Here is a 17192-nt window from a genome sequence, read left to right as displayed (position 1 = left end):
TTTTGTGTTGGGGAGCAGCTTGTAGCTTGGGATTCATCCATATGTGAGGACTACCATCCTGTTTGTCCTCGGAGAAAGTAAAGTTGCTTACCTGTAACAGGTATTCTCCAAGGATAGCAGGATGTTGGTCCTCATAAAACCCGCCAGCCACCCCGCAGAGTTGGGTTTCTTTTTTAATTGACTCTAGAGGGACCCCGCATAGATCAGTGGTACAGGACATGCTCAGTGTTCCTAGTCAAAGTTCTAGAAACTTTGACATAAGTTTTATATACTGGGGTGTGAGGACTAACATTCTGTGATCCTCTGAGAACAACTGTTACAGGTAAGCAACTCTGCTATCCAATGGCATGTATCATCATGAATCGGTGGAGAAAGGACATACATCCAACAAAATTAATTTCAAACACAGGATTTTATTTTGCACCGTTGTGACCATTTCATTTTAAACAAAACAAAAAACCCAGAACAAAAAAAAAATCTGAATAATGTGGCAGAAACAAAGCAAGTTCAGTTTTGGCATCTTTCAGGATTTTCAATGTCTGATTTGTTGTCATGCCCACCCTGCACAATTAACGAGATGCTTACCATATATTAAAGATTACAGGTCAATAAAAGAAAAATCTTTACATAGTTACTGTACATCTAAGGTTGAAAATCTGTCATGTTTGAAATATGCAGTACCTACAAATTATGTGAGTCAGAGCCAAATAATATTGTTTAAGGAATAAAATGAGTCTCCATCATAATGTGCTATTTGATGTGGATATTAATCCCTCTTACAATTTTCAGTCATTATACTGTGTTTACTTAAAGTATTCGTTAAGGCAAACAGCTAATCCACTTCTGAAGAGGTGCAGTGGAAATTGTTAACAGCAAAACATTTGGCATTAAAAGTGATAACACAGCCTTCAGTAATATACATTAAGCATTTCTTGGACATGAAGAAAAAAAAAGACAAAAAAAAGAACATGCCAATAATGTTGAATATTTTTAAAATTCAGAGTCCAAGCAATTCCTGACAATGCTTCTGTAGTTTAAGCTCTAAATAGTATCTAGAATTTATGCAAATTCTTTAAAGAATTTTAGCTTGGCAAGTACATCCAAGCCTGTTACTTAACTATATATACAGAAAGTAAATGATAAATACAGAATTAAAAGAGTCCTTCTGCTTTTTTAATAGCTTGGAAAATTGACAGTAACTTTTTTATTTTTTTTTTATTATTAGGACAGCTCTACAATATTAAACATTAGGTAACCACAGCAGCTGAGGAAACCTACCTACACAAACTGATTAAAATACTTAAGATGACTTTGTAGTGTTTAATACAATTCAGTTTGTAAGTCAAGGGCACAAGACAACATTTAACAAAAATAATCACAATCAGTTTACCTAGAAATCAAATGTAAATAGATATGAATGCAATCTCCAAAATTTGTCTCTTTAAAGTGAACATTAACCATTTATTCAAAGTTATACAAGAATCTGAAGGATAAAGTCTTCTGTGACAAAGCCATCTTGTAATGGACTCACGTCTTGAGTTCAGATGGAGTGGGGGAGGGGGGGGGAACAACAAGTTGGTTAAGCCCATTCAGGCAGCAAGAAAGTAAACATACACTCAACAGCAACCTCCAGACGTATGTCCTCCTTGATTGCCTGAAAGTGATGCATTGGTAGCAGCATGCTGAGGGCCGATTTTAATACCATTTGCCTGGATGTAAGGGGAAAAAAAACCCAAAATTAAAAATACCTCCTCTATACATATGTGCTAACATTTGTTATATGAGAATATCAGGACATCAAACAAAAAAAAAACCCAAAAACCAAACATAGCAAATCAAAGATAAATATATAGTCAAAGTTTTGTATCATTTAAAAGATTACTGATTCAGTATCATTTGGAAAATTTAAAATGCTCAGAAGGAAAAACAGAAATGTTAGAAATAGTTTTTGCTTCCATTTAACATTATATGAAAAGCCTTACACGACCTTACATGAGGAAGCGGTTCTTATGTTTTTATATCTTTTAGGACTAATACTGCCCTGAGCTGCATCTGGCTGCAATAAAAAAAAATGTAAGGGTTAATGTAGTTTAAATGTTGGTTTATTTTGGATTTAATGTGTTTGCCAGCTGATTTCCTATGCATACAGTGCCCCTCCATTTTCTCATCAAATGACTATGAAGATGGGAAAGAAGAGAAATACTGGAAAAATATTCCAATTTTGTAAAATTCTAGTACTGTTTACAAAGTTTTTAAATGCATATCTTCCTAGTTAAAAATAAGTGTTCTGATTTTTCACTGAACTGCTAGAACATAAAATTACTGCTCTCCAAGCAGCCCAGCTTTCCTGTGTTGAATCAGCTGTACAGGCTAAAAAAGCATAGAAGTGTTCTGTGTCATCAATAATTTCTATGATCCTCACAGGCATGGCAACTTGCCAGGAAGCCACACACAGTGTAGTTCCTTCATTCATCAACTTCACACTTCTATCTTAACCTTCACTCCCTCAAGTGGATTTTTCCTAAAAATACAGCACTTTGAGAAAAGTAATACAGTAGCTTCAGAAATTAAGCTCTTAAGGAAACTTTGCATCACAGTAAATGTCAGATTTATAGTGCTTGGCAGTTCTGCAAAAGCAGTAGCCTTGGGGTTGCTGGCACTAGCTCAGCATTGACAGCAGCTGATGTGGTTTTTCTCTGTGTGCTTGGTCTCTACTAATAAAAAGCACACCCTATGGCTCATTGGTTTTGCCTCTTTGGGGCTAGAAGCAACTTCTTGAGGAATCAAGAAGCCAGACTTGGCACTAAGTCAAGCATGGACTGTTGGCTCGACAGCATACTGTAATCAAAGCTCTAGGTAAGGCACAGTGAAACAAGCAGCTACTACATGAAACGCAAGAGAAACAAGGAAGGTGCATTTTTAAACTAAAGCCTTGATTGCCATCCAGTTTATGCTTCATTATGCAATTTGTTTAAAGCTCCCTCCTAAATCTCCTGATTTGTTTTCTTGTAACTAACTAGCCTATAATCTGTTTTTCAATAGCAAACATGTCAGAAGGGAAATCCCACCCTCTCCTTCCCTTCCTCATAAAAAAAACCAAAAAAACCCCAAACAAAAAAAACCAACACACACTGGGCATCTGCAGTGCTTCATAAAAAGTATCTCATTAGCAGCTTCTTGTCCTCTTAAAACACTGCACAATTTAAGAGCAATTTTTTTTAAGTTCCTGTTTTAGTATGCTCTCACTCTTAACCCCTGCAAGCTGTCTGTGGCCATACCACTGATTTGTCTGCAGTCTGTCACAAAACATGCTACCAAGTCGGTCCCTAGAAAAATCAACCCATAACTATGTTACATATGTACCAACATCCTTCTGGTAGAGTACAAATCTGCTAACAGGTCCACAAATGGCATGAGGAACTTGGCAGAATGCATGAAAAAAAAAAAAGGTCACCCCAGTCTTGTCTCTCTTTTGTGTCTATTTTATAAGACAGGAGGTAACACAAAATGGGGAGAAATGCAGTTAAAATACTGGAATATGTCCAGCCACACAATGAGAATGCAGTGGGCCCATCAGCAAACAGAGCAATTTTGCACTAGTGTATTTCTTTATTTAAAAAAATATCTATATACACATACACACGCACTGTTTGAGGTTTCTGATAATTTCTTTTGCTACAGGCTCTCAGCCCACACTCACAGGCCTGACTGGCCCCAAGAGCATCCCAATGCCATCCCCTTTTGCAACTGGATATATGCACATCAAGAATTTGAAAAGAATTGATGCTACTCAGGATAGGCTAAATCCAAGAAAAACGTTTGAAAGCTAAACAGCACTTAAACAGTAAATCCAGCATATTTAGAAGGGGGGATATGAAAACCCAATGCTCTCAATTCCCAAGTCAATGCCACTAATATATAATAAATCATTTTACAAAGCTGAAACCAACAGTGAGCACACAAAACTGTTTAAAACTATGAGCTTTTATTTTGTTTAAACTTGGCTCAAATTTTATATTTACATTATTAAAACGGTTCATGCTAGTTGATACTGTTTTTGTCTCAACAAAAAACTTGTTCTCCTGTCACGTAGAGTTGTACACTTTAAACCACACACATTGTAAGAAAATGGCTCTGTTGGATATTTGATATTTTCTGTCTGCTTATTTCTTCTCTTGCTGACTGGCACCAAAGTACATAGTGAGTTGTGCTGGTGCTTCAAGCAAAAAGCCAGCAAAAATGGAGGAAGAGGAAATGAATTCACCAACAGATCTATAGAAAGTATGTTTCTGTGCATCCATTGGTCCTAGACAGCTTCGCCCTGTTTGCCTCACCTTGTTCACGGCTCTGTTTACCTTGGGAAAATGGCTACCGCCGCGTCTTCAAGCCACCCTCTCCGGCATCCCCAGAACGGCTATGCTACGGCCTCCCCGCCATGCTCCTCCCAAGGACCTACCAGGGTGTGCGCACGCGCTACCCTCATCTTTATTCCAACATTGGTGCGAACCTCGGGGGGCGTTCCCCTCAAGTGATGTCACGCCATCCGGGTATTTAGCCTGCCCTTACTTGCTAGCTAGTTGAGTTATCAACGATTGGTCTCGGCCGGTCAATGCTACTCTGCCGCTTCCTTGCTGCCGCTGGAAGCTCTCTCTCTGCCCTTTGGGGTATTGTCTAACCTGGGTACCCATGCCTCAGGGGCCTTCTGCTTTATTTCAGGTGTCTTACAGGGATCAAGTACTCGCTCCTCGAGGGCCTGCTCTCCCTGCCTCAGTGCCAGTACCATCTACTTCAGCCTGGTGGAATCGCATACCTACAGCTACCATCTAGTGAGTAATCTAACTCTCAGTGAGTGTCTCATCTACAGCTTTGCCTTGCTGGGAAACCTACACCTGGATATCCTTATACCAACGGGGTGAGAAGGGTCCCCTCTGCTGAGGGTCCCGAGACTGTTACATCCAGACTACCTCACTACTGCCAAACTGGTAGTATTCATCAAGCTGAACAATAAAAAGATCTAATTCTGTGTTTGTGCGTCCTGAGTCTAGCCCAGTACTGTGGCTCCCCACAGGGCCCCTCCCCGTGGGCGTGGTCATCTGCCATAGTACCCAAGAATCCACCCAAACACCGCTTAACCATAACAGTTTCTACATTTCTAGCATCTTTTCTTGAAAGCGTGTTTAGTTTAAAGCATATAGCACTACATGGTAATGCTGTGCCATAGAATAGCTCCTGGCCTGCTATATTAGTGTGGGCATATGATAATAATGATAACTTTTACAAAAGTACAAGACTGCAGCTCATAGCTATGTTTGAATGCATAATTTATTAAAAATACATTACTGCACAGTAAAAAAAAAACCAAAAAAAAAACAAAACAATGGGACTTAGGATGATTTTTCCAGGTGTTCATTTGACAATACTTTCCTTTCAAGAATCATTCTGAATTTGGCATTACATTGCAGTTACTTTTTAATGAGAGGATCATTTAAAGGAAACAAAATCACTCCCATATTAAAAAAACACCAAAAAAACCCCCAAACCCACTAACATAAAATAAAATGTTTCTGTCAGCAGTTCAGTAAAGTCACACAAAAGATGTTTAAGACCACACAAAATTCTCAGTTTGAAGAAACCAGATTTTATATTTTTAAAATGAGGGCGAAGAGATAGTAAAGGGTCAATTAGCACACCATGGTTGCTTATTAGGGTGTTTAATGAAAATGAGGTATTTTCAATGGAAAATGAATACAGCAAAATCTTGGTCGATACATTGAATCCAGACATGTTGAGTTTTAGCAATGTTCAAAGATAATTTATTGAAAAACGGCCAACATTTGATGGAAGATAGGCATAGATTAACCAGTTCGACAGTATCATTCCAGGAAGGATGGACAAACAAAAAAATTGAATGTTGTCCGCATAGAGTTTATATCCATCGCATAAACAGATGTTAAAAAGGATCGCTGAAAGAGCTAACCCTTAAGGCAAACCAGTGGAGACTTCAGACCAAGGAGAATGTTTATGATCATATTCAACATGTTGATAATGGTCTGATAAGTAGGAAAGAAACTACTGAAGGACTAAGCCATCGATACCATATTCACATAGATGAAGCAAGAGTAGTCGTCGACTGTGTAAAAGGCTGCAGTGATGTCCAATGAAACTAGAATACATGTATTACTTTTAGAAGAGGCCTTGATTCAGGTATCTGTTAAGGACAGTAAAAAGTTCTGAACTAAGAAACTTCCTAAAACCAAATTGTTGAGGATCCAATACCTGATTGATCTCAATGAAGTTAGTAAGTTGAATAAGAACGACACTTTCAATCAGTTTGGCTAGAAAAGGCAGTGAAGAAATGGGCCAATAATTATTTAAATCTGATGAATTAAGACTCGAGATATTACAGCAGCTACACTGGGATCTGGACAATGTTCCCCAAATCCAGTCAAAATCCCAAGCTGGACTTCAGATGGGCTATGCTATAGTCTTTGTGCCTTCTGTTCTCTTTCATGAGAGTAAGGAGCAAGCTGCTGATAGTGTTGAGAGGTCAAGGGAAAAGCTTGTCCCTTCACTACTATGCCTCACCCATGAGTCCATGGCTGTGAACAGTTGGGCTGTAATGGCAGTGGAGAGGGCACGTGGTGACCATAACACTAAGCCACCACTGCCTCCAATAAAGGAGTTCACCAATATCTAGTACTAAAAATATTAGGGGGTCTAACAGATCCTGCAATTCTGCTTTGCAGCCCTTTTTCTCCTTGCTACTCTAGTGAGTCAGAGAGCATGGAAGGAGCTGCTCTGACAACCCTTTGGCTGACTACATAGTCCCTAGTAAAGTTTCCACTCCAGTGATCTCAGGAAAGCAAAATTCCTGGGAGCAACTTAGTAACAGAGAACCAAGATCACAAGCTATCAGAGGAGATTTAGAGAAGACCTCTGATTCCCTTGGAGATGGTGAATCACAGCTCTGACTCAAAGCCTCACTCCCTGGATAACCCCATCCTGACCAGAAATAGGCAGGATCTCACTCATTCTGTGACTTGTGCTTGATACCTGCTACCGTAGGCTCACTCATCAAAATATAGCATCCAATGTCGATTTGGGGTGTGTCTATTGCCACTGGCACAGGTGCACTTGATTTTGATGGTGCCACAGTATTTGGCTATCCCCATGAGTGCACTGGCACTTGTCTGTGCATAGGCATCAGATGTCTTTGGGGTACCTCACCATTGGTGCATCAGCCACTACTGATTACTCCCATGCCTTGGGCCTGAAGCTTGCTCTCCAGCTCATCCTCAGACTGCCCTGCCAGGACAGGCCAGCAGGCAGGATGGGAGGCACTTCATCCAGGGCATCAGAGGTGAATTATCTTGGGTCCTTGGAGCCTAGTGAGATTCCCAGGATTGAGACGAGGATGAGCTCTCCCTCCTCACAGGAGCACTTGGGGAATTCATGGCCGATGTCAGAATTACCCCTCTCCTGCATCAGTTACGGACATAGTCCTGAACTTACTGTTTGATCAAGGGGGCATCAGTGTCATCGACTCACCAGTGGTGCCATCCTGATCCTTCGATGTCAATGCTTCTGCCAATGCACACTGGGCATACGGTCTCCCAGAGCTCCTACTTGGAAGATACTAATTAACTTTTGAAGCCTCAGAGAAAACTATCACCCCTGGAACACGTAGCCTCTCAGGAGGACCATGATACAATTATTCAGCAGCCAAGGGCAGGAAGCTGAATCCATCTGTCTGGTTTAAGGAAAAGGAAATTATCAAGTAAGTAGTAATGTCTCTTTTCCTAGCACTCAGACAGGTGGATTCAGGACCAGTGCCATGTACCCAAGCTACTCCTGAATAGGGTGGGAAGCTGCCCATGGTCCAGTCAAAAACCAAACGTGCAAAGGCTGCACCCTGCTGGGCTTGCACATCCATACGATAACTGGAAAAGGTTTGAAAGAAGGACCACATTGCAGCTCGGCAAATGTCGATGGGAGACAACAATCTAACCTCTGCCCATCACTGCCTGAGCCCTAGTGGAATAAGCTCTAACTTGAATAGGTAACGGCTTTTCAGCAGCCAAATACTCAGCCGTAACTACCACCTTAATCCAGAGAGCTATTGTAGCCTGTGAAGCTGGCTCGACCTGTTTACCTCCTCCATTAAGGACAAACAGGCAATACGTCTTTTGGAAAGGTTTAGAAACCTCCAGATACCTCAATAAATGTCTTGACATCCAAGGGACGTAACAGGCTATATTCCTCTGCATCTCTTTCTCTATCCAGAGACAGCAGGGAAAAAGACCAATTCAAGTGAACATCTATGACCGCTTTTGGCAAAAAAGGAAAAGTATGCAGCTGTACTGCTGCTGGAGTCTTATGTTCTTATGAAGGAAGGAATAGCTCCCTGCAAGACAAGGCCTGCAGCTCAGAAATTAGACACACAGAACATATCGTCACCAAAAACAAAGTTTCATGGTCAGTAACTGCAAGGAAAGGCTACGCATTGGTCGAAACATAGGGCTCGCCAAGAAATCCAAAATCAGATTAAAACTCTACAAGGGTATAGGTAACCGCAAGGGAGGATGAAGATTTATCACTCCTCTCAAGAAATGGGCCACATCTGGATGAGTCGATAAGGATTCACCATTCACCTGACCCCTGAAACAGGCAAGAGCCACTACTTGTACCTTCAAGGAATTAAGGGCCAATCTTTTATTCAATTCATCCTGCAAAAATTTCAAAATGAGCAGGATCTTAACTGAACAAGGAAGCACTTCTCAATCTTCACACCAAGCCTCAAATACTCACCAAATCCACACATAGGCTAAAGAAGTGGAGAACTTCCTTGCTTGTAGTAAGGTGGCATTCACTGCAGAAGAATATCCATGCTTTAGCAAGTGAGCTCTCTCAAGGGCCATACCATAAGACAAAACGGAGTTGGATCTTCATGAAAAAAAGATCCCTGCGGCAACAGATTCCTGTGCACCAGAAATTGGAGGAGGGAGTCTACCAGAAGCTTTCACAGATCTGCATATCATGGTCTCATGGGCCAATCCGGTGCCACCAAAAGCATCATCCCTCTGTGACCCTCTGAACTATCCTGCCCAAAAAAGGGCACAGGGGAAAGGCATACAGCGGTTTGTCCTCTGGCCAGTCCTGCATGAGAGCATCTATACCCAAGGACTTTACATCTCTCCTGCAACTGAAGAATCGAGGAACTTTTGCATTGTGAGAAGGCCCCAGCGATCCACTATCAACTGAAATGCCCCGTCAACAATACCTATTCTCCTGGGTCCACACTGTGCCTGCTGAGAAAGTCTGCTCTTACAATGTCTTTTCCTGCAATGTGCGAGGCAGAGATCTCCTGAAGATGCATTCCTGCGACACTTGCTGGCTCTTGCTTCCTCCCTGCTGCTTGATGTAAGCCACTGTAGTTTCATTGTCCGACATTACCTGGACTTCTCGACCCTGCAGTCTGCCGCTGAACTGCAAGCATGCCAACTGTACCACCCGGGCTTCCAGCCATTGATGTTCTGGAGAGACTCTTCCATACTCCAGCACCCTTGTGCTGTTAGTTCCTGACAGTGAGCTCCCCAACCCTGGAGATTTGCATCAGTCATGAGTACCAACCAGTCTGGCGATTTCAGGGAAACTCCTTTTCTTAGATCCACTTGCAACCACCACTAGAGGTGAGAGCAGACTTCCATCTGCAGGTGGAGCTGAATCGAATGGTCCTGAGACTGTGAGCTCCAACGAGACAGCAGAGAGCACTGAAGAGGACACACATGCACTCTCGCCTACGGCACCACTTCAAGTGTTGCTGCCATCAAACCGAGTAGCTGCAGATAGGACAACATTGTCAGATTTATAAGATTCATCAAGAGACACCTGTGCTATCAACTTCTGAATACAAGCTTCTGGTAGGAAAAGTTTGCCTTGTTTCGTGTCGAACCAAACACCCAGATACTCCAATGACTGAGATGGCTGAAGACTGCTCTTGGCTAGTTCACCACCCAACCAAGCTCCTGCAACAGGGAGATCACCTTGTAGGTCACCAAGCGGCTCTCTTCCAGAAACATGGCCCAAATCAGCCAGTCATCCAAATACAGGTGTACCAGGATCCCATCCTCTCTCAACTCTGCCGCCGCCGCCACCACCATAACCTTGGAAAAAGTTCTGGGAGTGGTGGCCAGGTAATAGCACCCCAACACCACAAAATGCAAAACACACTGGAGCTCCATTGGATGGGAATATGGAGATACACATCAGACAGATCCAAGGTCAGAAATTCCCCCAACTGCACTGCCATTATCACCAAGTGCAATGTTCCATGTGAAAATGAATCACCCATATGAAGTTGAACCCTTTGAGATCCAGGATGGGATGACAGGAGCCCTCCTTCTCAGGCACAATGAAATAAATGGACTACCGACCCGTACTTTCTTGAGACAAGGATATTGGGACCACAGGCTGAGGAGCCTTGACAATGTACGCTCCACTTCCTGCTTCTTCTGTGGGAAGTGGTAGGGAAAGGCAGAGAGACACTATGAACCTGTCCCAAGGAACACTGTGAAACTCCCGCGTATATTCCTCTCATATCACCCTCCAGGACCGACTGAACCGATGTGATTTCAACCCACCTCTGATAAAAGAGAGAATGGTGCCCCTGTCTCCTGTTCCTGGGGGTGGGTTGATAAGCCTTCATTGGGAGGCTCGGAAGGTTCTACTACCCGAGCCCACGCCTTGCCTGGGACAAAAGGACTGAGACCTACCAAAAGGTTGAGTCCTCTGAAAGGCCGCTCATCTGTAGGGCCGAAAATGCTTGGAACCCCTGGTTCGAGCTCTCATGCCAAAGGGGCACAGCGACTACTTCTTATCCTCCAGCAACTGAGAAACAGGGGATTCGCCCCACTTACTGGCTAGTTTCTCCAACTTGCTCCCAAACACGAGCAAGCCTTTAAAGAGCAATTTCGTAAGATTAGCCTTGGAGGTTGCATTGGCCGACCAATTTCTCAGCCATAACTGATACCTGGCCGCTATTACTGAAGCCACCTCTCTATGGCTGAGGTGCGGACCAAATTGCAGCCCATATCTGCTAAAAAGGCAGCTGGATCCACAACTGCCCTGGAATTCACTCCAGAGGTTGAAAACAAGAGCAAGCCATCAGGGAACAACAAGAAGCTATCTGCCAGGTCATTGCCACTGCTTCAAATGCTTGCTTAAGGAAGGCCTCAATCTTATCGTGCACACCCTTCAAGGCCAATCCTCCCCTCCATGGGGATAGAGACAGCACAGACAAGCGCATCCACTTTTGAAAAATGCAGATGCTCTCTCACCACTGGATCCAGGGGGTACAGGCCTTCCAAAGTCTGACCCCCTTTGAAATTTGCTTCCGGAGCATCCCACTCAAGATCAATCAATTCTTGAATTGCCTCGATAAACAGGGAAAAAAACAAGAGGCTTTATACAAAGAAACCAAAATTGGATTTTTTTTTGGCTCTGACATGGAATCTGTCCCAGGTACTCCCAAGCACCTTCAACATCTGGGAAATCAGAGCCGGTAGTTCATCTCTATGAAAGAACTGCAATATAGTCCTATACGGTTCTAGTCCTGGAGGAATTTCCCCATCGCCCAGAGAGTCAGGATAGTCATCACCAATACCATCTGGATTCCTATCAGGAGGACCTGCTGCCAATGTAGGTGTACTTCAGTGCTTAACAGTAGTACGGGATGAGTGAGAGGCCACCGCCTGCAAATCTAACCTGACAGGACAGGGCTAAGGACTGTGCCTAAAGAAAGGATTGCAATCCTTAAAAAAATTCTACCCGAGAAAAGGCAGAAGGATCCATGCCAAACCAGAAGGCACATATGCTGCACCCACTGAGCTACTGTCCCCTGATGACGAACCAGTTAGGGGAGTTCCAAGGTCAGGTGACCCTCCTGACATGTCCTTAATCAGGCCATCAGGCTGGGAAGAACCAGGCTTAGTAAAATCAGAGAAAGATAAGTCTCCCTCAGCCTCTAAGCAGCGCTGGCACAAGTTAGAGGACACTCCAGGCTGAGATGCCCAAATATGGTAGGCAGCAAAGAGGGAAAGGCATGTAGGTTTCTTAGCCACAGGCACAACTAATCCGTCAGTATCCTTAACAGGCAACTGAAGATGTGTGTCCAGCGGAATTCACGCTGTAAAATTTAGGGACACAAAATTTAGGCATCCCAAGGCTATGTGTCGCAAAACTAGGTGTATTGTCACCATGCTAAACATGAGCGTGTGACCAATGTGTCCCAGATTGTGCACACGGGTTAGCACGCCCAAAAGAAACTGGGTGCACAACTCTGACGCACAGACAGATGCATGCACCAATGTTTCTATAGAGGGCAGCCTAATGTGCAGGAATAAAGCATGCAAAAATGCCGTTGCGCCCTTTCACACAGCACACAGAAAAGAAAGCGTAATGGGGCCTAGCCTACCCGGGCTGCTCAATTCACCAGGCTGCCCAAGTTCCTTAACCTCCCACGGGAGTAGGTACAAATGTCGGAATGGCATGCTGAGCATGATGACTGGAGGAAGGTGTATAACAACCCTTCTACTCTTCTCTTTTTTTTTTTTTTTTTAAACTTTACATGAGCTCAGCCCTTCCCGGCTGAGTGCAGAGACTATCTCCGGCTGTGAGGGCATATACTGTCACTGCCGTGCTCGGTTTCCTGCACCAGCTGCCTTTCAGCTGCTTTAATCAGCTAAGTCCACGCCGGCTGAAGAAACCAGCTACTGGACCAAGGAATGCATCAGAGATCATGGAAATCACCTCAAGAATTCCCAACTGGGGGAAGGACCATTTGGCATCACCGCAGGACAGTGGGGCAGAACAAGTCTCATTCTCCTTTAAAATTTGAAGCAATCCTCAGTAGGGAAATGCACATCCACCATCTGCTGGAGATGGAGAATACTGGCAGGCTGATGTCACTGCAGGTGTATACTGTGAAGTCAGTTTGCTCTGTCTCCATCTGCTGGTAGAGGTACATAACCCACTGAGGTCCTGAATCCATGTGTCTGGAAGCTAGGAAAACCCCAGACTTCACTACTTATAGAATAATTTTTATTGATTGATGCTATCATTTTAGTGGTCATTTTACTAGATGGTTGAAACTGGTCTGGGGTTTCTTTGTTACATAGAAGGTTCTTCTGTCTACAGATAGCTGTATGGGAACATAGAAAAATCATTTGTATGATTTGCAATTATGCTTTTGTAGAATTGTTCTTGGGGGCAGAAGAAGCTTCTAATCATGATTGAGTTATCAAAATCTCAGTGGGGGGGAAGGAAAGCTTATGGGCCTGTTTAGGTATCTAACAATACCTATGATGACCAGTAGGGCATGCTCAAAGCTTCTTGAAGCTATTGAACTTTCAACCAGTTTTACCTGCGTAAAATGGGCTTTTGTAAATTGCTATGATAGTATATTACATTTACATTTTCCTTTGAAAATTACTACCTTAGATTTAAAGGGCTCTGGGTCAGGGAACTACCTACTGCCTCTTATTGTAACACCTTGGACTTGGATTTCGAAAAGGTGAGTAATTTCAGTCTAAAATCCAAGTCCAAATCTTGGGTCCTGGAATGGGGCTGAAGAGGATGACTACTTCTGAGGTATGGGGGGCCACCAGCATAAATTCACTGCTAAGGAAAAATGGAGCCTGTCCTGTCAGGATCAAATCGTTCAGGATGACATCCTGAAACAGATTTCACAGCCATCAATGTTGTGGTCCTTCCAATGCAGATGTAACATACTTTATCAAACATCTTTCATATGCACTTGAAAAGAATTTGAAGACACCGGCCTGCTTTTCTGACACGGTAAGAAAATCTATTGATGCAAAATCAAAAGATGGAAAAAATTCTCTCGTCAAAGAAAAGTCGCCTGCAAGAGAAAAACCTAAGTGAAGTGCTATCAAGAGGAAAATTAGCACAAATACTGACAAAAAGCCATGGAGACTGCTGAAATGTGTCAGACTGGTCTTATTTCATATATTTCATGCCAGTTTTTTTCCCAAACCATACACATTTTATTGCATACATCTAACCTACAGATTTCACAGTTATACAATTGGGTTTTACCCACTTTTCATTTTCAATAGACTAGCCTAGTTCAATAATTTTACATGTAGAATGAAAATGTATCTATCTTTGTAATTTTATCACAAATGCGTGGAAACCTTCAAAGCAAAAGGAGAGAATTACCTCATTATTAATATCAAAGACGCCTTCTTGAATTTTCTCATAAATCTCCTTTGCTGTATTAATAAATGCCTACAATATAAAAAGAGAAAAATATGTTGGCAATACAATAAATGAGAAAACAAGTGTTTTTTTTTCTTCACAAGGCAAAAAGCCCCATCAGCTAGCAGCATAATACAGATGGTCCGAACATAAATCTATACTTGGAACAAAAATCTGCCTCAACACAAGAAATACCAGCAACTAGTTCTAAAGGGACACACTCAGGGCTGAGGAAATTGGAAATCTCAAACAAAAATTTTGTCCTACCATTATTTGTTGCTATCAATTTTGTTGTGTTTTGGACTTAAAAAAAAAAAAAAAAAAAAAAAGCAGCAAATTTATTTATTTATTATTTTTATATACTGACATTCGATCTCAATCGAGAGATCACACCGGTTTACATTCAGGTACTGTAGGTATTTCCCTATCCCAGAGGGCTTACAATCTAAGTGTTTGTACCTGAGGCAATGGAGGGTAAAGTGACTTGCCCAAGGTCACAAGTAGTGACAGCAGAACTCAAACCCTGGTCTGCTGGTTCATAGCCCACTGCTCTAACCACTAGGCTATTCCTCCTACATGTTTCAGGCCATGGTGTGCTAAAGTATATTGACTGATATTTCTTTACAAAAAGCGTGACAGCAGCAAAGGAACACTAATTCATGCAAAAGGATTGGCCTTTTCTGCTAAACAGGGTCCCATAGAAAAGCTACTGAGTCTATTACGTTCAATTTCCATCTCTTAGGTGCTGTACCAGGACTGCAAACATTATGTACTTGCATGTTACCAAACCTACTCTCAGCATCCCTTTAACCTGCCCTGTCTTTAGCAAGTACAGTAGAGTTATACATCAGTGTATGAGGCAATACCAAAATATGTACATGAAATACTATGCTGCCTGTGATCTCAAACAGTTCCAGTATTTAATAATCACATTAATATTAATCATAGAAAACAAAAAAGCATGGAAGGAACCTCAAGAGGTTATCTAGCATATCTTTTACCTCCAAGCATGATTCACTGTACTTAAACCATCCTAGACAAATGCTTGCCAAATCTGTTCCTAAAATTTCCTAGTTAATTTGTTCAATAGTAGATTATAGTCAGAAAGTTCTTCCTAAGGTATATAACCTATGTCTCCCTTGCTACAATTTTAGCTCATTACTTCTGTTTTCTCTAGTGCAATGACCCCTTGGGTTCATTACCAATAGTGCCCTTAGTAACTCCATTTTCTAAGGAAAGAGCAGTGTAGGTTAGAGAAGGGGTGGTTACCATTCAAATGCAGCCCCTCCCTTTGAGTGCGCTGGAATGGCCGTCCTCCTGGTGAGTTAACAAAAGCAGCTCTCCCCTGAGAGCTCTGGGGGTAGTACAGTTTGGGTTTGGAAGTTAGACATGGTGTTGGAGCTTTGCCTTCATTGATTTTTGGGCCTACCATTGGACTCAGCTATCAAATATGCGTGTAGCTCCTGGGCTAGGTTGGGGAACAACCCTTTCAGGCCACTTACTGGCTGGCTTTGTTCTTGGGTTGTTTTCTGGGTTTTGAAGATTTTTCTTTGTAAGAAGACAGACTCCTAGGTGTTGCTTGGGGGTGAAGGCATTGGGAACCCTTCCTGGGAGGCCCAAGATAGGGAAGATCTTCCCCACTATAACCTTTCAAGGAAGCAAGAGAAATGGGGGTGACCTCTTGCAGCATCTTCTAGTGTTAAGGAGTTTTGGGGGGGGAAGAGCCATTTTTGTTATAAGACATGGGAGTAAGTTTTGCTGCCCCCTTCTTCCTGCCTTGAGAGGGCATTGGTAGTACTTAAATCCGGATGGCTTAGGAGCCATCACTGCCCAGAATAAATATAGAAAAAACAAAAAAATTGAGAAAAATCTCTTCAGAGACGAAGAGGAGAAAAACCCCATGTGCAGACTGCTCGCGGAAAAAAAAGAGACTGAGATAACAAGGCAATTGCGTGGGAAGCTCACCGCGCAGCCGTACAGAGTTCAAAACTCAGTACTAACTGAGAAAACTCTGCCTACTGACCCGTCACAAGACGCTCCCAGACAGCATGGCTAATTCAGCCCTGCTATCGACGGGAAAAGAACGTGTTTTGTTTTTATGAGCAGGCAAGGCAGACCTTGGGTGGAGAAGCAGAAGCAGTTGGTGTAGAAACTTGCTGACGCTTCAAGGCCTAGCTACTGAGCAGGGAAAGAAGAGAGTGTACCAAGATAACAGTATTTTGACATCATTAGTTTAGGTAAAGGTTTCAGTAATTCTCCACTCCAAATAAGGGAGCCATCCCAAAACAAAAGAGAAAAAAACGCTGTCAGCCATACATGTATATAAGACAATAATGTATCTTGTATTAGGGAAGAAGAGAGAGAGCAGAACAGGCTAGGTAGTACGTCACCGTTAGATGCACTATGCTTCTAAGAGACTAATTATATATTCATTTCTTGCATTTTACTAATAAAACTTATTCATTAAGACAAGTTATGGATTATTACAGAAGGGCCGACCTCTCCAGGAGCATAGGCTCCGGAAATAAACTATCTGTGTGCGTGGAGAACACAGATAATGATTCTTTTGAACTCTCTGCAAGGGCAGATAATGATCTGAACTCCCTGACCATCGCAGCGGTCAGGTAAATGAACAGAACTATATACAGTACTAAAATATGTAGAAGAGGACAAACCCAGAGCTTTCACTTGGTCTAAAACATTAGGGATGTGCTTTCATTTGAAACAAAATAGGGCATAAAAAAAATGTCCTGCTTTGTTTAATTTTGAATGGAAAACAAACAAAAAAAAGTTGTATTTGTTTTTCATTTTCCTCACTGAACAGCCACCAGACTTAGCCCAAGCTCCCCTGCTGCAAAAATTTTAAAAATTCAAGGTTCATTGTACCTGCCCCCACTCCACTATTGATCTTTGAA

The 17192-nt window shown here is 42.4% G+C and overlaps 1 protein-coding gene across 1 annotated transcript in view; it reads right to left on the bottom strand.

Moving 5' to 3' along the window:
* Nucleotides 1–393: 393 nt before the first annotated feature.
* The window catches only part of RAB2A (RAB2A, member RAS oncogene family), a 232645-nt gene continuing 215846 nt past the window's right edge, over nucleotides 394–17192 (bottom strand). Inside the window, exons 7-8 of the mRNA XM_029591354.1 lie at nucleotides 14239–14307; nucleotides 394–1709 (exon numbers count right to left, since the gene is read on the bottom strand). Coding sequence (XP_029447214.1) covers nucleotides 1617–1709; nucleotides 14239–14307 — 162 coding nt within the window. The 3' untranslated portion in view covers nucleotides 394–1616. The remainder of the gene's footprint in view (nucleotides 1710–14238; nucleotides 14308–17192) is intronic.

Source organism: Rhinatrema bivittatum, chromosome 2 (assembly GCF_901001135.1).
Source record: "Rhinatrema bivittatum chromosome 2, aRhiBiv1.1, whole genome shotgun sequence".
Lineage (NCBI taxonomy): Eukaryota > Metazoa > Chordata > Amphibia > Gymnophiona > Rhinatrematidae > Rhinatrema > Rhinatrema bivittatum.
The sequence above is the reverse complement of the archived record's forward strand: the minus strand, read 5'-3'. Positions and strand labels throughout refer to the sequence as shown.